Here is a 26,383-nt window from a genome sequence, read left to right on the forward strand (position 1 = left end):
ACCATTCATGTGTTCACAAACATGTCACAAGTCACACACAACTGCAACAAAGCAAAATGTTGCATTTGGACGTACACATGCTAGGCTTATAAACATGACATAAAGGATGAATTTGTCTCTATATCTATACACAGGTTACAATCTAAACAGAATGGTGTGAACAAATTCATCCTTTATGTCATGTTTATAAGCCTAGCATGTGTACGTCCAAATGCAACATTTTGCTTGGTTGCAGTTGTGTGTGACTTGTGACATGTTTGTGAACACATGAATGGTATTTGAGTCTTTTGAAGATGTAGACGGCATAAAATGTAACAATGTTTTACCAGCTTGTCAATGCCACATAGCTATACACTGATTTGAAGTTTGGAGGATCAAATCAGTTACATTAAAAAAGGACACAACTCTAAATAACATAACAAATGTTATTGATTTCTATCGACAATTAAACAACCTGTTTTTATTAATGGAAAATGAAATGAACCTAAATTATTTTAAGACTCTGTATAATATGAGGAGAGCTCCGTGCAAACCATTAAGCTCATCCAATCAGTTAGTATTAGGATATCTTAAAAGTGCTAGACGGATCAAGAAATGAAAACGCATTGTAATGAGCCACTAATGAAAACAAACAATTAGCTACAAGACATCAGATTAAAATGAATCTTAACCAGCAGAATCCCTCACACTTACATTAACATTATCTATTGATTAAAACTAAACGAGGAACGAGCCTGTTTATGCTAATATCCATTAATGCTTTCATTAACATATCAGATTCTAAATCCAATGGCTCTTTAAAATCAGCTGATTTTTATGCGCTTTGGCTAAAATCCTGTTTGAGCAGGTGTGTTTGCCATTAACATTAAAACACAGGGCACATACTGGAACCTTTCCTCGGTGTTTGTCGAAATAATTGTTGTTCCTGTATCACATTATCCTCGTTTGTTTCGATTAATGGATCCACTTTGAATGAAGTTAACCACCTGCGGTGCGCAAACTTACTTGCTGTGCGTAATAGATAACCCTTGGGTCACCAAATTCGCGTTATGTGGAACATATATGACCAAAACACACTAAAATAGAATATAGTTTAACAAAATCATATATTTAACTTAAGTTTTTTTAGAGAGCAATACAAAGGCAAAGTTGAGAAACACTAATTTCCCCCCAGGATCTCTCCAGAGGAGCACCGCTCCAGTTCGCACCCCGTTAACAGCTCCAATTAGATTTGCTTTACATTCATTGATTGTTGATTTACATTTGCGACTTAATAGCGGGTCTTTATGGCTGTTGACCGAGGACTTTAGACAAAGACCTTGCCAACATCATATAAAACCTTGCCAAACTGCTGCTGGTTCAGTCAGTACACCTCCAGCTTCCAAAGAACATCTCTGAGGATTTGCGCATTATAGCACCGGTGAACATGTTGCCTGTAGTGATCTGGATCTCACTGGTGGGATTTATCACCAGCAGACCGTCTCTCAATTACCTGGAAAACCACTCGGCGGTGGAAAACGAGTCTGAAGAAGTGCGCACAGAGGCGATCAAGAGACTTTTGGAAGTATTTGGGATGGAGGATCCTCCCGCGGCTCTGGCTCGGGGACACAAACAGCCTCCGCAGTATATGCTGGACCTGTACAACACCATAGCTGATGTAAATGGGGTCACCAAAGATCCATCGCTCCTGGAAGGAAACACGGTCCGCAGTTTCTTCGATAAACGTAAGATGCGCATTTTCGTTCTCATTTCGGCGAAATAAAGGCACGTTTGAGTTCGAGGAATTAAAAACAAAGTTTACATATGAATAATAGCTTTATTGTACATATGTTGTCCATGTATTAAAGATTTTAAAGCTGTGCGTAAAAACTTAACTCTGTGCGTAATTGCATAAGTCGAGGCGCAATGGTTAGCATAGCCTATATCGAAATGACGCATTCAAAAAGTGTGACTGTACGCAGTTCCTGATTACATTAAAGACTTTAAGCCTTAACTAAAACATGTAACAATCTAACCTCTTGTGTCACAATCTTTGTCCATCTCTGTTTAGTGCACAGCGACCAGGTCGAGTTTCGCTTCAACCTGTCCACAGTTGCCAGGAGTGAGAAGGTCCTCACAGCTGAACTTCATCTGTTCAAGCTCAGACCTCAAGCATCGCTCACCTTTAACAGACATCACTTCTGTCAGGTAAGATATTTCATCTGTGGCCCATTAAGAGAGAGAAGACTTTCCTTTAGATGTTCAGATGAATGATTTTAGTGATGTTTTCTCTTCTGCAGGTCAATGTTTACCAGGTTCTTGATAGCAGCAAGATGAACATCTCTCAAGGGAGAAAGCTGCTGTCTTCTAGACTGATTCCTGTTCACTCCAGTGGCTGGGAGGTTTTTACCATCACGCAAGCTGTAAGTACATTCCATTTAATTTATTCACAAAGCAGATGTTTTTATCCAAAGTGATAAATTAGCAGATGTGATTTTTGCAGAGGGTGAAATAATCTGGGACATTTTTGCCAACAAATAAATTATGGTAATGTTAATGTAGACTTGCTTAAGATGTAAAATCAGTTGTCTTAGGGTCACTATGGACAAAAGTGTCTGCTAAAAGTTTAAATGTAATGTTGGTGCATATACTTGTGTCTATGTGAGGAATGTTATGAATATGCAAATATTTTTTGTACAGGTGAGGTCCTGGATGTCCGATGAGGGCAGTAATCTTGGTCTCCTGGTTACGGTGAGAACTCTCGCAGGCCTTCAGATGGACCTGAAAACTGTACGTTTTGCATCAGGCCAGAATCACCACCACAGTAAGCAGCCCATGCTGGTTCTCTTTACTGATGACGGCAGACGGGCAGCATCTCTGGAGAGCGCTCCTAAAGGTACAGATGTGATCCAAACTTGCTGAAGTTTTCTCTAGACTTGCTGTAGTCTTCCCTTGTTTAAACTAAAATCCTCTTTTCAGGTTCAGATGTATCTACCGCCGGATCCAGTCTTCCGTTCCCCAGCCCTCCTCTTCCATCAGCTGCCCGTCGCAGCGCTCGCTCCACAGACTACGATGAGAGCGGTGAGAAGATGCCATGTCAACGGTTGCCTCTCTATGTGGACTTTGAGGAGATCGGCTGGTCTGGATGGATCGTTTCTCCACGTGGCTACAACGCCTACCATTGCAAAGGTTCCTGCCCGTTCCCGCTGGGACAAAACATGAGGCCCACAAACCACGCCACAGTGCAGTCTATCATCAACGCTCTAAAGTTAACCAAAGGCATCGAGACCCCGTGCTGTGTACCAGACAAACTCTACAGCATTAACCTGTTGTACTTTGATGATGATGAGAACGTTGTTTTGAAGCAGTATGATGATATGGTAGCGGGAAGCTGTGGGTGCCATTGAGAAACTTTACTGGTCTAAATGCAGATCCTTGATGTCAGAGGTCAACAGCAGTGGTATGCCAAAAAACATGGACTGGTTTATTTTGGCAAGAAATACATGGATCTTGCTAAATTGTAAAATATGTAAATAGATAAATTTTAATATATGGAGAAGCTTAAGTTGGTGACTCATAAAAGATGTAAATTTGTATATTGCATGTTGTGAACTATTATAAAGTCTAAATAAATTCTTACAAAAATTGACAGAGTTGGTCCTTAAATATTTTGCTTTTAGCTTTAAAAATATCCTAATATGTTCCATTTTGGTACAGATGTGTATACATTTGGTAACGGTACTAATATTCCCTCTTTGGTCCCAATTTGTACTTATGATATATTCTTTAGGAGCAGAGATGTACTTTTTGAAAGTGTAACGCCCCCAGTGACAGGCAGGGATCAGTTTTTGACCATTTTTCTAATAGTATATATCTTGATTGCACAGTTAGTCATAAACTTGGATTAAAGTCTTCCAAATGCATGTAAATGAATCAGTCGGATTATATAGGAAATGTGCCAGCAAAGGCAACAGGTGACATGTGGAGAACTGTTGATATCTCTCCTATTGTGCTCAGAGAGAAAGTAAAAGTTCAGGGAGAGAGAGAGAGCGAACGTGTTGTAAAGGGTAACCGGTAAACAGGTGCAGGGCTTCAACTGATACCATAAGCTCAGTGCCAACCAATTAAACTCACAATGGTGAGACAATGCATGATCCTTGCATATTTAATGCAAAATTGCGGTGCATTTGTTGATATGAACCCAATACTATAAACACACAAAATTAAAATTAAAAACATGGTTGAAATATTCCAATGAGATCACTGCAGATGCCAGCATGTGAAATTTGAGTCGTTTATTAATATGAAAATAAAATTTGATTAGAAAACTGCCAGTTGTAAAAAAACAAAAAAGGCATATAAAAATATAAGCCATGAAAGCATAAAAATGTATTGAAATATGTCAATAAAACATGGAATGCATAATGTAAAGAAAAAAAAAAAAACGGTCAAAATATGTACCCCAGTGGTCTCCAACGTGGTGCCCACTGGCACCAGGTTAGTCGCATAGAGTCTGTGAGTTGCCTGTCAGTGCACATTTATTAAAAGCCTAAATTTTAATATTTATTTATTATGTATATTTATGTGGTTTCTTTTATGCATGTTAACATTTTAAATAATGATAAAACATATTAACAAGTAAAAAAAAGCAATCAATAAGTATTTGAGTAGACTATATCAAAAACGTAGCCCTTCAGGTTGTTTTATCCATCGTGGTAGCCCTTGCTCACAAAAAGATTTGAGAGACCCCTAAAGTACGTAACCCATGCTGTCACTGGGACTGTACCCTTTCAATGCATCTTTGCCTAAAGTTCATATTAGTACCTTAGAGGTATATACTGGTACCAAAGGGAGCTTATTAGTACCTTAAATTGGTACCAAATGTATACAAATCTGTACCTGACACATACTAGGACAGTGGTTCTCAAACTTTTTTCGTGTGTGGCCCCCCTTGTGTACGGTGCATTCCTTCGCGGCCCCCCAAAGAAAATTTCTAACTGTTCTAAAATTTTACGTTAATTAAACAAAACATTAAGTTATACAAAGTAGTGCTGTTGGTTAGTAGTAGCCTTATTTTTTTTAGGTTTAATTACACAGAATTCATGATAAATGAATGTATTTTATAAAATGTCATAATACTGGGGCACCCCTGGCACCATCTCGCTGCCCCCCTGGGGGCCCCGGACCCCAATTTGAGAACCACTGTACTAGGACACATAATTAGGGTACTTTTTTGGACTGTTTTTTCTCTAGCCATGTGAGAATAATGGGAAACCCAAAAGTTCAATTATATAAACATTGTGGTTTGATACCAATCACTTATAAGAAAACGTGGCTTTTATTGTACTTTGTTACATGCAATGTTTGTTTAAATGTTTTGCTAATGGTCCTTGAATCTGGAAATAATGACAATTTAGGTGGTAAGTGTCACAAAAATAATTTCACTGTTAATTAAATAAAAATGGTAATGTTACTCAAAGATGCATGCATACATTCTGTAAATAACACAAAATTGTTGTAATACCGAGTATAAAGTAAAGCTTTATAATACAATAAACAGCATATTTTCTCCTCTACTAGTATATGAAGACATCAGTAATCTGACTCTTGGGTGAGATGTGACCCCCCAGTCTCCACTTGCACTCCCCCTGACCGACAGGCTGCATTCACATCCAAAAGAGACGGCCATTCATGCCAGTAAAATGATGAAATGCTGCCATTATAACGGAGAACTAAAGGCTCAGAGCGGCTGATACCTGATCTGCATGTCTCGCTGTTGCCTTTTGTGCCAGTATTTCATATTTGAGTTATCCACTGGCACACGGCTGGAGTTGAGGGTGAGTTTGCCATGGCACTGAGAAGATGGGCAACAAGCAGACCATCTTTACATCTCAGCAACTGGACGCATATCAGGTATGCTAGATCAGTTTTAATTGATATCTAGCCAACATGTACAATGACTTATGCACAACGTTTTGAGATATTTGCTTGGAAAACACTCGTGCTTTTAGAGTTTTTGTAAGATTTAGAAGTTTAAATTGAATATGCTTAATATTCATACACTCTCAGAAAAAAGATACAAAAGTTGTCACTGGGACGTTACCTTTCAAAAAGTATTCTATGCACTATTTTGGTACAAAAGTCCTAATGACAACTTTGTACCTTTCTTTCTGAGGATGTAAATATGCATGAATGTTTCACAAATTACCATTTTACAATGACAGAAAATGCCATTATAAGGTATTTTTAAAATAAACTTTTCTTTAAAACATGGCTTTTGAAATCTTTGCACCTTCTGAATTTTATCTTTTGTAGGACTGCACTTATTTCACCAGAAAAGAAATTTTGAGGTAAGATAACTAAAACTTTTTAATTATGAAGATACCTTAAAATGTTATTTCTTCATATCTTGTTACTTTATAATGAGTCCTGGAGTAAAAGTCACATTATTCCTCTTTGCTGGGCTCTAAAACATGGAAAGTCACCACACGAAAGGGTGCATGGAGGAAACCAGAGCTTACCCTTTATAATCTCTCAAAAAAAGTGTAAAAATTCAGTTAATCTATACAAATTATATAAAAATTTTCTGTAGCCAAATGCATTAGCCATGCAAAGGTAATGTGTTTAATTCCCAGGGAAAACGGTAACACTTTATAGTAAGGTTCATTAGTTAACATTAGTTAATGTATTAACTAGCATGAAAAATCCATGATCAATACATTTGTTACAGTATTTATTAATATTTGTTAATGCTAGTTAATAGATATAAAGCTTTTAATTGTTTGTTCATGTTAGTTCACAATGCATTAACTAACGTTAACAAGATTTAAATAAAGTATTACTAATTGTTGAAATTAACATTAACAAAAATGCTTTAAAAGTGCAGTTCATTATTAGTTCATGTTAACTAATGTAGTTAAAACTAAAGTTAACTAATGAACTTTATTGTCAATTGTTACCAGGAAAACACATACAGATAAAATGTATGGATGTAAATGCAAAAACAGAAATGCAATTAAATGTCTATTTTAGTATTCATATTTGAATTTTAATCAATGATCTATTAAGCATATAAATACTATTTTGCAATTATATCATTAAACAGTTCATTTTTGCTCCTGTTCAGCTCATTGGTCATTGCATTAGCAGTGCAAAAGGTCATGGGTTCAAAACCAGAAAACATGCATACTGATAAACAAAAGTATTTGTGATGCACTGTAAGTCAATTTGGATAAAATGCGTAAATGTAAATGTTTTTCTCAGACTGTTTCATCGGTATCGTGATTTAGCTCCACAACTCGTACCGATGGACTACACCGACCAGCCAGACGTCCGGCTGCCGTATGAGCTGATTGGCAGCATGCCTGAGCTGAAGGTACAGCATATCTCACTGCCCTGCTGCCATCTCCATGTTCTCATGAATTTTTCATCTTCTACTAATTGATAGCGGTCTTGGTAAGGTTAGCGTTATAAGATCCCCCTTAAACTGAGGAGAAGACAAAGCTTAGTGTAGTTTAATCAAACGTCAAAATTGACATATGTGCACTTAAGACCATTGGATAGATAAACAAACTTGAATTCCTACCTGTAAATATAATATGTTTATACTGATGCATTGATGTATTTTTCAGGATAACCCCTTTCGGAAAAGGATCGCTGAGGTCTTCTCAGAGGATGGAGAGGGCAACATGACATTAGATGATTTCCTGGATATGTTTTCTGTTTTAAGTGAAATGGCTCCACGGGACCTGAAGGCCTACTATGCTTTTAAGATTTACGGTGAGGTTTAATCAAATGTGAACCTAGCTGAAGTCATTTGATTTACAGTTTTCTACATAAAACCATTCTACATAAAGTTAAAGGCAGGGTTCATGATCTCTAAAAGCCAATGCTGACATTTAAAATCATCTAAACAAACACGCCTCTACCCTAATGGAATCTGGACCTTCTTTTGATAGACCCGCCCACACATACGCAACTCAGGCAACGATGTTGGTTAGTAGACACACCCCTTACTGATGATTGGCTACAAGTGTGTTTTGGTAGTCGTCCCGACTACCTTTTCCAAAGAAATTGTCCACTCTGCCTTTAAAGGGGTCATATTGTGAGATTTTTCAAAGACGTAAAATAAGCCTTTGGTGTCCAAAGAGGACATATGTGAAGTTTTAGCATAAAATACCACACAAGTTATTTATTATAGTATGTTAAAATGGCCACTTTGTAGGTGCAAGCAAAAATGTACTGTTTGTGGGTGTGTCCTTTAAAATGCAAATGAGCTGATGAAATGCAAACACTGATCACCATAATGGTGGTTTGTTGAAATTGAAATTTGCTGTTAATTGTTTTTTCGCTTTCTCTCTGCACTAAATGGCAGTGCCGTGGTTGAATAGTGCAGATAATGGGGTGGTATTATTTTTATTGAACTTGCTGCGTACATCACAAAACAGGCGAAATCTGAATGACCAAATTTTTCACATGCTTGCAAAAAAAGGTTTACCAAAACTAAGTTACTGGGTTGATCTTTTTCACATTTTCTAGATTGATAGAAGCACTGGGGAACCAATTATAGCACTTAAACATGAAAAATGTAAGATTTTTACGTCCTTCTCATTTCTAGATCATAAGACTTTAACCTGGATTTCACAGATGGGGTCACAAACATTTTCATGTTTATTTACTTACCTTAATACTTTTCCAAATCCAAGAAATGTGAATAAATTAGGATTTTTGATATCCATTTATCTAATTTTGCACACCACATCATTCCATAGTGACCATGTCTAGAAGAAAAAGAAAATGCAATCAGAAAAGTACTCCATATGATTTGTGAATAGAAAAATTATTTTCCATTAAAAGTGGTCACACGACATTGCTAAAAAGAACATTCATTTGGTGTGATGCAATGCAATGTTTTTACGGGGATAGCCAAAAATGATATTAAATCCTTACTCACCCTCAAGCCATCCAAGATGCATATGTCCATCATTTTCAGACGATCAAATTTTCAGCTTTTTTAGAAAATGTTGCTCTTCCCATTTTTATAATGTATGAATATGGGGTCCACCTCCTTCAAGGCCAAAGATTGTGCATCCATCCTTCACAAAAGTAATCCAAATGGCTCCTGAGGGATAAACAAAAGCCTTTTTTGTAGAAATAGCCATATTTAAAACGTTACAAACAAAAATAACTAGCTTCCGGTAATGCCACCATCTTAGACGCCTCTGCATTCAGGAAAGAGTATTGGCATAGTGTACACACTTTTTTAAGTGACGTATGACAAATGTGGAGGACGGAGGCACAGAGCAACAGCAAAGAACCTTCTGGAAAGTGCATAAACTCTCATCTGAATGCAGATGGTGGTGCTAGGGTGAGTAAATCGTGGGTTTATTATAATTTTTAGTCTAACAATCTCTTTAAGGTTAAAAAATAGATAATTTTCAACATACCGTGCATTATTGTTGCTTCTCTATGCCCCCCTTTTCTGAAATGCGTCAATTTTTACAAAGCTGATTGGCCAGCTATGTAGTGCTTTGTGATTGGCCGAATACCTCAAGCGTGTGATGAAAATATTATGCCCCTTACCATATTTCGGAATATTAGCTTCAAAAGCACAGCGTATCCATCATATGACAGCAGGAACAATACTACAGCAAGAATAAAAGTTAAACCTGCGTATACATTTGGGTGGTGTTTTGCAAGTCTTCCCACATTGTTATGTAGATATGTGGGGGCGTGTTTGAATGATACATTTTAGGCAGACGCCGATCACTTTTAGAAAGAATATCTCTTTGGGTTTTTCTATGCATGAACAGCTTAAAAAAAGGAAAACATGAAATCTCATTATATGACCCCTTTAAAAATCATATAGCATTAGTTTGGACTGAATAATGGACAAGTCCATTATTGTTCTCATGCGTGCATTGACCGTGTATGTGAACATACTTGAATAATGAACCTGACCCCAGTCTGCTGAGATGATGATATGAATTTACAAACCCTTCATTGACAAAATGCCCATTAATAATTCAGGCATACTTACAACAAGCACTATTCATATCCGTGTGCCATTGTCTTATTAAAAGACGGCATGATCTGCATCTGTCATGAGGAAATATAGTGTTCTCATTCAGTATTAACACAGGGTAAATGATAATACTCCTGACATTATGCATCTTATTTAAACTGGATAAAGAATTTACTCTTTACAGTGCTCATCTGTCTTTCCTTAGACTTCAACAACGATGACTTCATCTGTAAATCAGATCTAGAGAAGACTTTAAATAAACTGACTCGCAATGAACTGACAGAGGACGAGGTGAGAATGGTGTGTGAGAAGGTCATTGATGAGGCTGATCTGGATAATGATGGCCGGTTGTCACTGGAGGATTTCCAGAATATGATCGTCAGAGCTCCTGACTTCCTCAGGTAAGACTAATGCATAGAACCATTTTTGGTTCCATAAAGAACCTTTAAATGAACGGTTCTTAAAATAATCATTTATTTTTCACCTTGTTATAGTCTGTTGAACGTTTATCTACTACAAAGACATTTTAGTGCAAAAGAAAGGCTTTGTAGATGGTCAAGGTTCTTTATAGAGTAATAAGCCTTATTCAGTCCGCTGCCATGTTGATACAAAACCGAGGCTGTGAAGGATGGACGTCCAGTGAAATCATGAATTGTTCAAATGAGAAGGGACATAATTTTGACACAATTTAATTTTGAGATAAGAGCAACGCGATGTGTACATAAAATCTGTTTTGTTATTAGCCTGTTGGCCAATCATTAATTTCTAATGTTATAAGCATGCTTACTTTTCTTTAAAACACTAATATTGTCCTATAGACGGTTTCATCAGACGCACGTGCGCTGACGCGATACACGTCTGGATCCGAACTTTACTTCCGGTTTCGTTTTTTTAATTGTCTGACTTGTTGCTAAACTGATCTCTTGAACAAATGTCTCGTCGAAAATAACAAATGTTTTGGTTTCCTAGGTAATCTATGTGTTTTTTTGCTTGTTATATAAATAGACTACCACAACTTTGTTGTTATTTATTCTTAGCGGAGTTTACCAGAAGTTACGTGCGGACCACGACAGCGCTTATTTATGTTGTTACTGCTGAAACCGTACATATCTCCAATTCGTAGATTACTAAAACACAAGGCATGAATACGTTAAAAACTTTTCTCCCTCCAAAGTTGTGTACAAATTTTCTAATGTATTTTAACTGAAATGTGAGAACCTCGATGATGTATGCGGTCGAGCAACGTGACTTCGGGAGAATGAACCCGAAAACATGTTCGGGACGTGTCCAGCGGAACTGGCATGAATGGCCACCCTATTATTAAGTCAATGTTAATGTCTTGAAAAAAAACATAAAAGAGAAAATACATGGGACATACTCTTGTGTTAACTGGATATTTTTACAAATATTGTATTGTTGCACTATATTGGAGTCTTAAAGAAAAGTAAACATGCTTACAAAATGAGAAATGAGCGATTAGCCAACAGGCTAATATCCAAAACAGATATTATGTTCACAATGCGCTATTCTCATCTTAAATTAGGTCATATGTCCTTTCTCATTTTAACAATCCACGTTTTCTAAGGTTCTTTGTCCTGTGGAAATTCGGAAAACAATGTATTTTCTGTGTTTTGACCAGCATCATGATACAAAACAATAAGTGCACGCTCTGGACGTCCATACCTCACAGCCTCAGTTTGGAATTACAAAGTGGCGGACTGAATAAGGCATATACAGTCCAAGATAAAACCTTTATATTTCACATTAAATGCAAATGATTTCACTATAAGCTTTAGGATAAAGCCTCAAGCCAAATCTTCCTGTCTTTACAATGGCAAGAAAAAGTATATGAATCCCTAGGAATTATTGTTTTTCAGTGATTTGCCATGAAATGTGATTTGATCCTCATCTAGGTCACAACAATAGACAAACACAATGTGCATAAGCTGACGACACACAAATAATTCTAGTTTCTTGAAAACACCCATTAAACATTCACAATGCTGGTGGAAAATGTGATGCTGGGTTAACACCAAAAGATAATCGGGCTGAATTTGGGTTGATTTCCCCCCTTCCGACAATCCTATGTCCCGATTATCTTGATGCTTCTACAGATTATCTTATCAGATTTCCCCCCTGAACATGTTAAAAATTTACGATCAGAAATCCTGATGTGTGGGGGGAACCCCCGAGGACAAGCGTGTGCACGCTCTGGAGATTAAACAATATCCAATTAGAAAGTGAAATGATTGAAGACGGAAGCAGTTGTGGCGCAGCACAAAGTGAAGTTGATGCAAAGTGAACTTGTACAGACCATGTTCCCGCTGTCTCCACGACTTTACCCAAACCCTTTTCTTTATTCCCCTTGAGTTTTTTTTTTAATTTCTTCCTGCATATCATCCACCATGCTTATTCCGAATCTCTTGTGATATTTTGCAAGATTTCCTGTGTTCACAGTCGAGACTCTGGATGAAAATCTGTTTGTGTGTGGTGTCCTGTCTTTGAAACATCATGGCACACCACAGACTAGGAGCAAAATGGTTAAATCTAGGATTTTTTATCCTCATCTAACCTTGGTCTATCACATTTTGAAAATCTTAATCTCCTTGGATTTAATAGCTTATTAAACCCCCTCTGTCTCCATTTATAGACATTTTGTCTAATTGTCGACTGATGGACGTCTAACCATTTTGAGATTGTTTTGTATCCCTTTTCGGCCTTATAGAGTTCAAAAACTCTTGATCGGATATCTTTAGAGCTGATGCTTCTTAAGGACAGTAATCTTAAAATGTTTGCGCGTTTTATCAAAGTAGCACTAAACCAAACCTTTAAACTCATTTTGTTAACTTGATTCCAGTTTGCCAGCTTCTGACACAAATTAGCTTTCATTAAAGTAATTACTCTTCATTAAAGTAATTAGTCTACGGGTTCACTTACATTTTCCAACAGCACTGTGAATTTTTAATGGGTGTTTCCCAAAAAAGACACAAGACACTAGATCTATTTGTGTATTGTCAGCTTATCCACAATGTGTTTGTTTATTGTTGTGACCTAGATAAGGATCAGATCACATTTGATGGCAAATCACATTAGAAAACCAGTTCATTAATTTTTCATTTTCTTGCCTGTATATGTGCATTACTGGAGATGCATTTTAATGTCTTGGAAGATTGTTTTAAAATAAAATATTTTCATCTCTTACAGCACGTTTCATATCAGGATATGATGTGTCTTGTGTAAGGTATCCCAGGCCTGAGCAACAAGAATGAAGTTTTACCCACATTTGCCAAATCATTTAAATGATTTCACCACAAATCCATATCTCAAGATGAAGAATTCACCCATTAAAAGTAATCACAAATGCATATTTTATAAGATTCTTATTTTAATAAATCAAAAGTACAGATATCTACAAAAAGTGTAGATCAGTTTTTCAATGTTTTTAGAAAGTACAGTACAATTTAAGTAGATCTCTCTTTTTAGAGTTATTTACAATTGTTTTTCTTTTTTTATTACCAAAATGTAATTTTACCATCTCCCCAGTTACCTCACAATTAAACACATGGTAATATAAAAGACTCTGTAAATGATACGAATGACAGCGATCTGAAATCATGAAATATAAGAGAGACAAACTAAACTGAAGACAATGAGCTCTGATAGCAGCACACAACACTGCTTAGAGAAACACTATACAACTGCAAAGCTGTTAACAGAAAGTGGTACCTGTTTGCTAATGTTTTCTTCCTTATCTGCAAATCAAATAAAAATGTTTCGCAAGCTCTCTGCTAAGTCTTTCGGATTAATTATTGCGTTTGAGGCCCACCACTATATGGCCAATGCATTGAACGAGACCCGGCATGAACAAATACGATGCCAACTGCAAATAAAGATGTTTCAATGGAACATCAATACACATGTAGCAGTCCAGAAAATACATACACACAAAACATACAGGTACAGGAGATCATCACCTTCATGATGCACAGATCTGAAATGAAAGCTCAAGTATCAGTCATTAAGACAAACGGCAGGTTGGGGACAGTATTAGATGAGAGATAAAGAGAGAAGCAGATGTTCAGAGTTTACAAACTCCAAATCTGAGAGAATATGAAAAATAAAGGTGCGAACGAGGAGTCATTTCAAGCTGGTTAACATAAAAGTTTTTAAAAGAGTTTCGCAAACATAAATCATAAAGTGTGGCCATTTTAGAATTGACCATATTGCAGAAAGAAGAAAACATCTCTGCTTTTGTTTGAATCCTGTGAAAGCATGACCAGGTCAATTTTTTGACCATTATGATTTTTTGTCTTTACATCTTAAAGGTGACTATTAATACCATAATTAGTCTGTGATGTTATACAGTTTATATGACATATTTTGCACTACACACTTTAGAAAATGTTGGGTTATTTTCAACCCAGCATTGGGTCAAAAATTGATGAACCCAGTTCAACCTAAAGTGTAAAAAAACTTAAATTGATTAAATTTTTTTTGTTGCACTTTGGGTTGAAATGTACAATTGTTTCTCTTTTTTTATTACCAAAATGTAATTTTATCATCTCCACAGTTACCTCACATTTGACAATTAAAAACATGGTAATATTAAAGACTCAATAAATGATACGAACACATTGGGTCAAAAAGTGATGGACTCAGTTCAACCTAGTGTAAAAAAAACCTTATTGCAATTAAATTGATTTAATATTGTTTGTTGCACTTAAAAAGTTGAATCAACTTGAAATTACAACTTTCTTAAGTAGTTGCTATAAATGATAAAAAATAAAGTTGAAATAATAAACCAATTTTATAACTTATAGCAACTTCTGTAAAAAAGTGAAAATGTGGTTCAACTTACTTCAATTGGTAAACACCTACAAAATGTTCAATTGAATGTTTTATTCAGCTTAACTTTTTCACCTGAAGTGAATTTTTTTAAATTTTTAGGTGTTACCAATTGAAGTAATTTTTTTAAGTTGATCCAATTTTTCAAGAAAGTTTAAATTAATTGTAAATTCAAGTTGATTAAACTTAACAATTTAAGTTAACAAGCAATTACAGATTTACAGTGTATATGTCCAGTTGTTTTAACTCATTATTGGGTCAAATATAAACATTTTCTAGGTTTATTTTATCCCAACAGCTGAGTTTGTCCCTTTTTGACCCAATGTAAATAGCATTTTTCAGTGTAGTAAATATAGTAGAAATATATAATTTTTGGCTTATTACAGAAATCAGTTTTGAAGAAAAAATTACTCATCACGATGCAAAACATGTTTTTTTTTTTTAGATTTTTGGGTAAAATATGACCTGGTCATGATCTCAACGAGAGCGATACACCCTTCAGGATTTCCAACAACGACAATTTGTTCTTACACTCAAAAATAACATGCATTGCTAGATTCTTGGCCAATATTGCTTGCTTACACAACTGCACCAAAAGAAATTCAGATCTAGGTCAGACTACAAAATTGCATTCGACTATTCGCTTGCATTGCATTGATTACGGAACGTGACATCACAAATGATTCGCCTATTCAGATGGTCTGGATTTCAGGAATGGTGGATTACTAGGTAGGTTAAGTCTAATCATATGAAACAAATCCATGGAAACACGTGACCGTTCACCAAATGTAGTTTGGTGTTTGCAACTGTGCCTTTTACTGCTTTTAGCTGAAACTGCCCATAGTACATACTGCAGAGCTATACTTAAGGTACTACCAATAAAATCAACTAAGAATACATGTGTAACATTTTACATCAAGATCCCATTCGTTAACATTAGCTAACATGGACTTATATATTTTTATAGCATTTATTAATCTTGGTTAATGTTAGTTAATAAAAATGTTAATTCCAGTTAGCTCATTGACTTTTGTTAGAAACGCATTAGTAAACATTGGAATTGCGATAAATGGTGTTATCATTGGCTGATTTTAACTAATGTTAATGAATGAAACCTCATACTGAAGTGTTAAAGAAAAATGAATAAATCAACAGAGAATGTAACTAAATTATTTATTTGAACTGCATAACAGGTGCCAAAGCATCGCCTTTGGCATTACTATCAAAATAAAAGGCTGTATTATAGAAGTGCCTCTTTAGTAGATAAAGCCTCAACAATATTTGGGGGAATCAGGTAATTTTTTTTTTAATTTTACATATTCAAGTCTTGAAAATGACGCAAAACTTTCACTAACCACAAACTACACACAACATGAAGGATACTGATAAAGTGCATGGAAAGTATAGCTCTGCCGTCCAGGTTACACACGTGCCCTCCGTCTTTTGGTTATACTTATTAATACTACTAGTCAGGAACTTAACATCCTTAAAAGGGCCAAGTGTCAGTAATTTTCAATTATGCTCTATTGAATTCAATTCAAGTGTTGGATGCACGGGAATGCTTTCATTCAGGAAAGATTTCAGGAGTTTTGGGGTTTGAGTTCAGGAATATCGATGCTAAAGCTAGTGCTACTGCATAAAAGAGCAAACTATTTGGAAATAGCTTTTTGTGCATGTTTTAAAAAAAATTAAACATACAAAAAAATCATATATCGAGGCAGTAAAAAAATGTCTTGATGAAAAAAGCGCATTCTTCAGTTGTTTATAATAATAGTTTGGTTTTAAAATGTCACACTGTCTGTGGAAACTCGACTTTACCGTAAACACTTTTGGAATTGCTACTGCGTTACACGGTTTCCAAATTGGCGGATATAAAAATCACTTCAAATTACTTGTTGCTAGGAACTGGTTGTCATGCCTAGTTAAGACACACTATTAACAAAGAGGATCAATGTTTAAAGTGATTAAAAAAGACTGCTGATGTATGTAAAATTGGACACAGTAAGCAACATGAAAAAAAGGAAACAGTCCATTATTATAAGAAGTGGGTTATATCTTACAATAAGGTCATGTGATTGTCAAAGAATGCATGAGGGTTGAAAATAAAATGGAATGATAAGAGAATGTTCCACGTAACTCTCTCTCAGATAGGCTCAAATATCAGATTTCTCTGTGGCCGCCCCCACGTCCAGGTCGCCGCGAAGGGAACGAATGGATTTTGGCAGTTGTGCGCTCGATACGGAGCATTAGCAAGAGAGATGGAGACATGGGATCTTCCTTAAGACGCACATTTACTGATGACTTGGCTCATCATCTGGACTGAAGAACCGATGGAGTCCCATCTCGGTTGCAGAAGAAAAAGCATCGCTCACGTGTCAATGGAAGATCAGAGGAGCCAGGTATAACCGGCTCCAACTGCCCGAGGGCTGGAAGTCGAGTGCGAGAGAGAAAGAAAAGGAAAAAAGAGGAAAGAGGAGGAGTGCATTGTGGGATAGCATTGTCCAGTCTCTGGTTGGTGGACAGTAAGGCCTTTACAGTAGCACACAGCGAAAGAAGCTGCTCTTTTTCTGTTGTTCAGTGGTAATTTTTACTCCATGGTTGCTACCCTGAGGATTGTTACCCTCCTGTGTGGGTGAAAGAAAAGCAGGCTGTATATAGTATATTTATATTATTTATCAAAATCCATTTGAAGCAAACAGCATAAATCTTACCAATTTTGTGTCCATCTTTGCTTTTATATCTCTGGCGAGAGTTAAGAATGACTGTTGGGAAAACAGACACACAACATCATAGTCACGCTCATCATGATAAGAAAATGAAATGATAACAAGCCATAAAACAAAGGTATGCCACTTACATTTTCCACGTTTATATTAGCCTTTGCACTCGTCTCCATGAACTTGATGCCGTATTCTAACGCCAGCTAAACAGGGCAGAAGTACAACTGACTTGAATTCACGATACGGGGATTATAAGAAACAAAGTCGTCTCTTACGAGGTTGAGTCATACACGGTGACGCATAGATATCATAAAATAAATAGTTTGGTTGGTAAGGGATTTGATAGTGTTTGATATGAAAAACAAAAACAAATTTTCCACTCACTTTCTCTCCTCGGTCTTTAGAAACCTGCCTCTTCTCGTTGATGTCACATTTGTTGCCCAAAATCATTTTCTCCACATCTGCTGATGCATGCTGGGAAGAAGACATGATACAAAACATTATATAACCACAGTTTGTGCTTAACTACATTTTCAAAAATCAACTACTCAAGTCGACTAGTTGGTCTCAAAAAGCCCTGGATAAAAAGGCAAGGTAAGAGTAATTGTCCACCAGACCGTGACCAGCTGAGTTTTTCAGGGGACGCATAAAAAAAGGACACATCCTTGTTTTTGTAGGCAGAATCCAAAAACAAGTTAGCATTTTAGCACTTCTGGTTCTCTCTAGGGCTTATCTGAATACCATTTTTTTGGAGGGAGGTGCTGACCATATTTTCTCTAATAAAGCGAGGAATCTCTGTCTATGTCAAGAACCATTTATCCTACTGACATTACGCGTGGCGGGTGTGTTGCTGCAGACCCAAAGGAGTTAAGGGCTCGTTATAGTTGTGCGTAGGTCCTACGGTGTAGCCGCAGCGGCGTAGGATCCGCATCCGTTTTCATTTATACTTTTGCGTTGTCCTCCGCGTTGACGTGCAAACACGCGCGCAGACCACTGGTAGGCAGTATCCACGCGTGTAACCACAGTAGCAGTGCGACCGTCAAAGAAGAAGAAGCTTGGCAAGTTAACTTACAAACAAAGAAGAAACAGCAACTTTGTGTATTGAGAAGACTAGCAATGATGGAAGTAAATAAACAGCGACTTTTGTTGCAGTTTGAGTTAAATCACTCCTCAACTTGGGCATTCTTTGTTTTCACCATCACAAATAGAAATACATATGAAAGCATTTTTTTACCTGACGGGAGGGGTTCTGGTGGACCAATCACAGCGCTTGCGGTCCGCGTTGAACTGACACGCTGTTAAAAATTTTGCGAGGTGCACGTCAGGCTACGCAGAGCTACGCACAGGCTACGGATAGCCTACATTGTGGCTATGGCGTAGAACTTACGCACGACTATAAATCGGGCTTTAAGTGTGGTATTTTTATGCAATATGGACACGTTCAAAATGAATAAACTTTTAATAAACTACTGAGCAGCTCAAGCTGGAAGTGGCGCACCTCACACAAGCTCCAAAAACAGACACTGCACTAGTGATAAAAACATACAGGTCTGTTAAGGTAAAATAAACCAAATAAACAAATGAAAAATAAACAAACAAAGTTTAACAAACAGTAATAAATAAAGAACACGGTTGAATAAAATAGGGCCGTTGCACAAGCCAGTGCGTGCTTAGCTACGTCCGGCTTTGTGAAAAATATTAATATCTGTTGCACCATCTGAAACTACGACCAGGTTAAGCTACGGTCAGAATAGACGATGCGCGCCCCGCATATATGTGTAACAGCAGTGATATTGAGACGTGATATTGCTTATAGCCTAAGGTTAGCTTTTAATTTCTAGTAAATGCATTTAGACTACAAAAGTATCCAAGCCATAAAACCTAGTATCATAACCTTTTGTTTATCACAGATCTTTTTTTTTTATAATCCAAAAGCCCATTCACTTTCTGTGGAGGAATCTCTACAACTTTCTGAATGGCCTACAAAAATACATCATCATCCCTGCAGCTCTGTATATTCATCCCTTTTACCGGTCAATTATTATGCAAATGTGTTTTAACATAAATGTGTGTTGGCAGGGTGTGAACACAACAACCTTACAATAAAAAAATCCAACATCTTTTTATAATCCCCATTAAACCAAAGCGTTCTCATTAGACATGCAATTTTGGGTCTCTTTCTTAATGTGACCTCACACAAATAAAGCCCCGCACACGACCACCGACTGACTGATTCATTTTAACCAAAAGCTCTTCTAAATGTGTTTGTTTGCACATTGCAGTGCTAATGCGGTGAAAGATACTATTGTCTCAGATTGTATTAACAGGAATCAGATCTATTTTTAACCAAAAGCGCTCACTGTCTGTTGGTAAAGGAGTGAGGAGCTGTAGCTCATTTGCATTTAAAGTGTTTTTGTTCCCATCCATTTTGAACATCCTATAACAAATGGTCTGTGGGGTATTTTGAGCGGAAACTTTACAGACACGTCCTTGGCACACCTGAGACTTATATTACATCTTGTAAAAACTAGCATAATACGTGCGCTTTAAAACACAGCATCTAAAACAGTACAACAGACACCAGTTTGGTTCCAAAACGCGATAAACACCTTTTTTTATTAGTTACCGCCAAATTCAGTGTTGTATCTGGTCAGTATTATAAAGTAAATCCTTGATTTTACGCAAAATTCCAATTTCCGCCATGTTATTCTTTCATCTTTTCTCCTTTTTTTCCCCAAAACGCGATAAACGTCAGTCCTCCTTCTCTGCAGAATGCAATAAATCTGCTCAACAAATCACAGAGCTTCATTTCACGCATTGTAAACAACAATGGCGGAACATTGAATACACACAGAATCCTAGTTTACCTCATCTACTTTGCATTTCGTGATTAACAAACAAACAAAAACAAAATAATATTTTGATGGCATTGATAAACCTGTTTTCTGTGGTGGGGAAGAAACGTAAGCCATCAAAATCAAATAATTTACGTGAGAGGCACTTAGGAGATGGAAAAATGTTGGCTGTTTCTTGTTCTCCCAACAGCATCAAGCTTCTCTCATGCTAACACATTGACCCGAGGGGATCTTATGCAAAACTTTCCATTATTTTACTCGAAGCCAATGAAATTCGAGCAGGACCAAAACATTTATAGCTGATCGCTGTCAAAAAAGTTTAGAGACGACGTCACAAGGATGACAGCAGCAATGACAGTGATCTTAATATGACAAAGTAAGTGTTTTGATAATGCCATTAATGTTTATTTTTTCAACTAAATGAACATAACATGGCAAAGATGAATGCACATTTATATATTCATTCAATATATAGCATTCCGGAAAAAATCATCAGTTTTTATAATAAATCTTTAAAAAATAAAATTATGGATTTGAATTTTTATGTTTTTATAACCTAAAGATGCTATGTGAAAGTTTGTAACAGAAAATAGTGGTTTTCATCTTGTCATTTTCTTAGTATAGAAAACACGTTTTTACCAAAATTAGTCCAAATGGATTTATGGTGTTTTGGAACCGAACTCTTCATATCTAGATGAGCTGTTCAACAACACTATTCAGCTGGTTGATTGTTGGGCTAGCTATGACTGTCAGATCAAGTATTTAAACACTCACCTCCTCTATGTTTCGGATCCAGTTTTTGATGTTGTCAAAGGATTTCTCATTGGTTATATCATAAACCAGCATGATACCCTAAAATCAGAGCACAAGAAAAATTACAATTCTGTACAAAACTGCACTTCTAAAGACACCAGCAGAGTTTAAATTGAAAAGATGACTGCATTTGTATTGTATTGTAACAACTTTTAAAGTAAATCGAATTAATGCGCAGTCAAGATAGACTTTAAATGTTATTGACATACCCATTGCACCTCTGTAATACGCTGTTGTGATTGTTCTGAATCTCTCCTGGCCTGCTGTATCCCTGCAATTAAATCATACACAATAAAACACATGCCATTCATATTTCGATGTACACCACAAAGGTGTACTGTATTATAATACATTTTATGCTGCTTAGATGTGGCCTCAATGCATTTACAAAGCAATTACAATTGCCTAAACAAAATAAATAGTTTCAATACGAAAACATAAAACATCATGGCAATGCTCATGCTCAGATAAAGTGAAAGATGAACTTAGAAAGGCGACATTCTCCTAAACAGGGCAATGTCAAAAGGCAACCATTAACAAAGAAGAAATTAACCTGGTTGTGGTTTCACAAGTCATACAACGGTTCCTTCAGAACGATCTCATATGTACTTCCAGCTAGCTGCTAATGTTCAACTTTTGCTACTACAAGTAAAGCCAACCAACCAGACTCTTACCATATCTGTAACTTGATCTTCTTGCCATCTAGTTCTATTGTTCTGATCTTGAAATCGATACCTGTAGGAAAGAAAAGGGTCAAAAATAGGGCTAAAACAATCATAACAAAAAGGTATCTATTGCAAAAAAAGTCTCCAACATCTTTTAATGTACATGTATGTGACCCTGGACCACAAAACCAGTCATAAGTCACACAGGTATATTTGAAGCAATAGCCAACCACACATTGTTTTTATGTCAGAATGATACCATTAAGATATTAAAGGACAAGTTCGGTATTTTACACCCAAAGCCGTGCCTTCAGACAGTTCACGATAAAATAGAACGGTTCTGACTGAAATTTTGACATATGATGCTGGCCCGAGAATTTTCGTTTCTGTTGTATCACCGACCACCTCTACAATGGGTTGATAGGTGCACTGGAACAATCCTTCTTAAAATGCATTAAACTTTCGTTTACAAAGACGTGAAACTCACCGAGTAGTCAGGGGTGTTCACTGATATGCTCACACAAAAACCGCCGCAAAAGACGCTGTCCAACAGGTGTTTTAGCATTCGTTGTAGCCCTATTTTTCCAAACGCCTCACACCCGTACATTCTTCCGTTGAGAGCTTGAATAATAGACACTCCAGCCCAGTTGGTGCCGATAATCCACCTTTGCCAATTGCAAGAATACAAACAACGTTCCCAGCGTGGAGTAATACCGTACCTCACAGCACATCTAATACAAGTCAATGGAGTTGGACAAAAACTACGATAAAACCTCTTGGAAAGTATCTTTTGCAGCCATTTTTGTGTGAGCATACAAGTGAACACCCCCGACCACTCGATGAGCCCCACGTCCCTGCAAACGAAAGGATTGTTCCAGTCCACCCATGCACCCACTGCAGAGGTAGTGGGCGACACAACAAACACCCGAAAACTCTCGGGCCAGCATCACACGTCCAAACTTCAGTCAAAACCGCTCCACTTCACCACAAACGATCTAAAAACAGGGCCCCGAGTGCAAAACTCTGAACCTGTCCCTTAAGCAAAGATCATGTCCTATTTTTACCGTATTTTTACGTTGATTCTAAGGACATTATTTGGACAACTTTATAAGTGATTTTCTTAAAGGAATAGTCCACTCATCCTCAACACTAAAATATGTTATTACCTTAACTAAGAATTGTTGATACATCCCTCTATCATCTGTGTGCGTGCACGTATCTGTGTGCGTGCACGTGGGCGCTGGAGCGCGCTGCGACGCTTCGATGGCGTTTGGCTTGGCCCCATTCATTCAATGGTACCATTTAGAGATAAAGTTAGAAGTGACCAAACACATCAACGTTTTTCCTATTTAAGACGAGTAGTTATACGAGCAAGTTTGGTGGTACAAAATAAAACGTAGCGCTTTTCTAAGCGGATTTAAAAGAGGAACTATATTGTATGGCGGAACAGCACTTTTGGGAGTACTTCGACTGGGCGCAGTAACACCCTCCCTCTCCCATTATGAGAGTGAGAAGGGGAGCGGACTTTTCAGGCGAGTCGAAGTACTCCCAAAAGTGCTATTACGCCATAAAATATAGTTCCTCTTTTAAATCCGCTTAGAAAAGCGCTACGTTTTATTTTGTACCACCAAACTTGCTCGTATAACTACTCGTCTTAAATAGGAAAAACGTTGAAGTGTTTGGTCACTTCTAACTTTATCTCTAAATGGTACAATTGAATGAATGGGGCTAAGCTAAATGCTATCGAAGCGTCGCAGCGCGCTCCGGGGCTTACGTGCACGCACACAGATGATAGAGGGATGTATCAACAGTTCTTAGTTAAGGTAATAACATATTTAAATATTGAAAATGAGTAGACTATTCCTTCAATATTTGGCCAAATATTGTCCCATCACGTGTTAAACTACATGGATCCCCAACTTACCATAATGTATAAAACAATCTGGAGGGCTACTTTTTGGATATAATCTACTCAAAACTTTTTCGTTTTACTTGTTGATTTTATTTTTTTACTTGTTATGTTTTATCATTGTTTCAAATGCTAAAATACATAAAAGAATTTTGAGGAAATTGAGGCTATTAATAGAATGTGTCCCGGCGGGCAGCTCGCAGACTCCGCGCGGGCAACCTGGCGCCCGCGGGCATCATGTTGGAGACCACAGAAGTATGGCAGGAGAGGATATGCGTGGCACCACCGCCTGTTCAAATCCAGCAAAAGTAATTTCTGATTTCTACATAAAATCATCGTACAATATAAAAAATATAAATCCAAATCATTATTAGATTATACGACTATAGCCAAGATTTCACAGGGAGGGTCACACAGTATTGATAATATGTTATTGATTTTAGCAGAGCAAGATATTTATCTAATAAATTGTGGAGTACCACCTGTGGGGGTTTTTTTTGGGGGGGGGGGGCATGACACCCCATTTTTTGTTATGTTAGTAACAGTGGATTCTTTAAAATAGTTTGAGTGCCTTGGTAACTGTTATATGAATTTAGTAATAATTCACTGCTATGGAAGTGACGTTGTTTTACCGTGTGATACCACAACCGTACCATGGTAACTTACATCAACAACTAACGATATGTCATGTTTTAATGTCAAGTGACGGAGATTACTATACTTGTTAGGTAAAACACTGAATAATACTTATCTGGTGCGAACTAACTGTTAGTAAAAAAAGTTTAACTTATTTGACGATTATAGCTCTTATATTTAAAGATAATTAACATAAAACAAAAGTTTAACATTTAACTTAATGTTCGAGTCCTGTCAGGGAAACCAAGTATACATTCGCACCACCGGCTGGAAAACTTCAAAAACACTAATAAACAGACATCATGCAAATCACACATTCACAGAAAACAATTAACTAAATGACAAATCACTAACAAAATGACAAAATCTAAACACAAAACATAAAAACTTAATAGATAGATGCTGTTAGTAGCTAGCGCATTAGCTTAGCCGTTAGCACAGCCTGACGTTTTATAAACTACCGGAGCAACCAAACCATTTAAATCAGATAAATCGATACCTATCGTCGATATGAACGTCGAGTTAAAGGCATCCTCAGAGAACCTAAACAACACACAGGTCTTCCCCACGCCGGAATCCCCGATTAACAGCAGTTTAAACAAATAATCGTAAGTCTTCGCCATACTGTATGTATTGCGGAAATCCCGCCCGGTTCTTTAGCAGACACAGCGCAGAATCCGCAAACCTCCAACGATTCGTCCAATCATACTATGGCAAAGACTTTGCGTTTTAAATAGTAATGAGGTCAAACCGACGTAGTTGCATATCCTTCCTGTAGCGTGCACGAACATGTGCTATTTAATATTCATGAGCTATGCCTTAGTAATAGTAGGCTTCGTTAAATAGAGGCCACGTGTCTCAAGTCTCAAGCCACATGGCGAATGTAACGTCACTAGATGAAACTTGTACAGAAGCCTTCACTTTAGTAGGATTCGTGAATATGCATCCTGAACCAAAAATGAAACGGCATTTATTTGCAGAAAAATTTGTCCTAAGGGGATAGTTGACGCAAAAATGAAAATGTTGTAATGACGACCTAAAAGATGAAAATGACTTCCTAGTTTTTTTTATTCTGATGAACACAAAAGATTATATTTTGATGGTAAGCACAGTTGAGAGTACCCATTGGCTTCCATAGTATTTGTTTTTCCTACCATGGAAGTCAAGAGCCCATGGACACCAGGCCGCCCGCACGAAGTCCGCAAGCCGCCGGCCAATGCACACCCCAACAACAGCGTCAATTTTAATATTTATTTATTACATATTCTTTTATGTGTTAAAGGGGCCATGGCACAAGACTTTCTTTTAAGATGTCAAATAAATCTTTGGTGTCCCCAGAGCACATATGTGAAGTTTTAGCTCAAAATACCATATAAATAATTTATTATAGCATGTTAAAATTGCCACTTTGTAGGTGTGTGCAAAAATGTGCCGTTTTGGGTGTGTCCTTTAAAATGCAAATGAGCTGATGAAGTGCACTGATCACAATGATGGTGGTTCAACCACAGCACTGCCATTTAGTGCAGAGAAAAGCACAATTCAGTTTTAATTGGGGTGGTATTATAATAAGAGCTCCTTATGACATCATAAGGATAGCCAAATTTCAACGACCTATTTTTTCATGTGCTTGTAGAGAATGGTTTACCAAAACTAAGTTACTGGGTTGATCTTTTTCACATTTTCTAGGTTGATAGAAGCACTGGGGACCCAATCATAGCACTTAAACATGGAAAAAGTCAGATTTAAACAATGGGAACTAAGGATGTATGCTGTATATTTGGCAAAAAATGGTTATGGTTTCGTTAGATTCACCCTGAATAAAATTATGACCCATTCCATATATCGGATTTAGAATCTCAGTGTATTTTGTGCACAGATTTTTTTACGTTGAGCTTTACCCACATGGTAATACTAAATGTTACATTTAATTTAATAAT

General features: G+C 37.0%; 3 protein-coding genes across 3 annotated transcripts; 2 read left to right on the plus strand and 1 right to left on the minus strand.

Moving 5' to 3' along the window:
* The first annotated feature begins 1,057 nt into the window (after positions 1 to 1,057).
* LOC129441411 (bone morphogenetic protein 2) lies at positions 1,058 to 3,628 on the plus strand. Its single transcript, XM_055201067.2, has 5 exons — positions 1,058 to 1,724; positions 2,051 to 2,187; positions 2,280 to 2,402; positions 2,680 to 2,875; positions 2,959 to 3,628. Exons 1-5 carry the CDS (start codon positions 1,427 to 1,429, stop codon positions 3,384 to 3,386), a joined length of 1,182 nt encoding a protein of 393 aa, XP_055057042.2. The 5' UTR covers positions 1,058 to 1,426; the 3' UTR covers positions 3,387 to 3,628.
* Positions 3,629 to 7,285: 3,657 nt separating this feature from the next.
* LOC141351046 (calcium and integrin-binding family member 3-like) lies at positions 7,286 to 13,782 on the plus strand. Its single transcript, XM_073857165.1, has 4 exons — positions 7,286 to 7,354; positions 7,611 to 7,758; positions 10,209 to 10,404; positions 13,208 to 13,782. The coding sequence occupies exons 1-4, from the start codon at positions 7,286 to 7,288 to the stop codon at positions 13,227 to 13,229; spliced, it is 435 nt and encodes a 144-aa protein (XP_073713266.1). The 3' UTR covers positions 13,230 to 13,782.
* A 1,494-nt stretch (positions 13,783 to 15,276) lies between these two features.
* Positions 15,277 to 25,133, minus strand: LOC141351044 (ras-related protein Rab-8A-like). The gene is made up of 8 exons (XM_073857162.1): positions 24,946 to 25,133; positions 21,911 to 21,971; positions 21,426 to 21,507; positions 21,198 to 21,275; positions 17,953 to 18,042; positions 17,706 to 17,771; positions 17,560 to 17,610; positions 15,277 to 17,472 (listed from the first exon to the last, which is right to left on the minus strand). The coding sequence occupies exons 1-8, from the start codon at positions 25,067 to 25,069 to the stop codon at positions 17,380 to 17,382; spliced, it is 645 nt and encodes a 214-aa protein (XP_073713263.1). The 5' UTR covers positions 25,070 to 25,133; the 3' UTR covers positions 15,277 to 17,379.
* Between the last annotated feature and the right edge of the window lie 1,250 nt (positions 25,134 to 26,383).

This window comes from Misgurnus anguillicaudatus, chromosome 2 (assembly GCF_027580225.2).
Source record: "Misgurnus anguillicaudatus chromosome 2, ASM2758022v2, whole genome shotgun sequence".
NCBI classification, from domain to species: Eukaryota; Metazoa; Chordata; class Actinopteri; order Cypriniformes; family Cobitidae; genus Misgurnus; species Misgurnus anguillicaudatus.

Bases quoted from the DNA above. Each gene is read 5' to 3' on its own strand.
- LOC129441411 (XM_055201067.2), top strand. From the start codon at position 1,427: ATGTTGCCTGTAGTGATCTGGATCTCACTGGTGGGATTTATCACCAGC. The intron at 1,725-2,050 runs GTAAGATGCGCA...ATCTCTGTTTAG, and splicing joins CCGCAGTTTCTTCGATAAAC to TGCACAGCGACCAGGTCGAG. The intron at 2,403-2,679 runs GTAAGTACATTC...TTTTTTGTACAG, and splicing joins TTTTTACCATCACGCAAGCT to GTGAGGTCCTGGATGTCCGA.
- LOC141351046 (XM_073857165.1), top strand. From the start codon at position 7,286: ATGGACTACACCGACCAGCCAGACGTCCGGCTGCCGTATGAGCTGATT. The intron at 7,355-7,610 runs GTACAGCATATC...TGTATTTTTCAG, and splicing joins GCAGCATGCCTGAGCTGAAG to GATAACCCCTTTCGGAAAAG. The intron at 7,759-10,208 runs GTGAGGTTTAAT...GTCTTTCCTTAG, and splicing joins CTATGCTTTTAAGATTTACG to ACTTCAACAACGATGACTTC.
- LOC141351044 (XM_073857162.1), bottom strand. From the start codon at position 25,069: ATGGCGAAGACTTACGATTATTTGTTTAAACTGCTGTTAATCGGGGAT. The intron at 21,972-24,945 runs GTATCGATTTAT...TCTTTCCTACAG, and splicing joins GACGTTCATATCGACGATAG to GTATCGATTTCAAGATCAGA. The intron at 21,276-21,425 runs GTCTATCTTGAC...CTCTGATTTTAG, and splicing joins GTATGTCAATAACATTTAAA to GGTATCATGCTGGTTTATGA.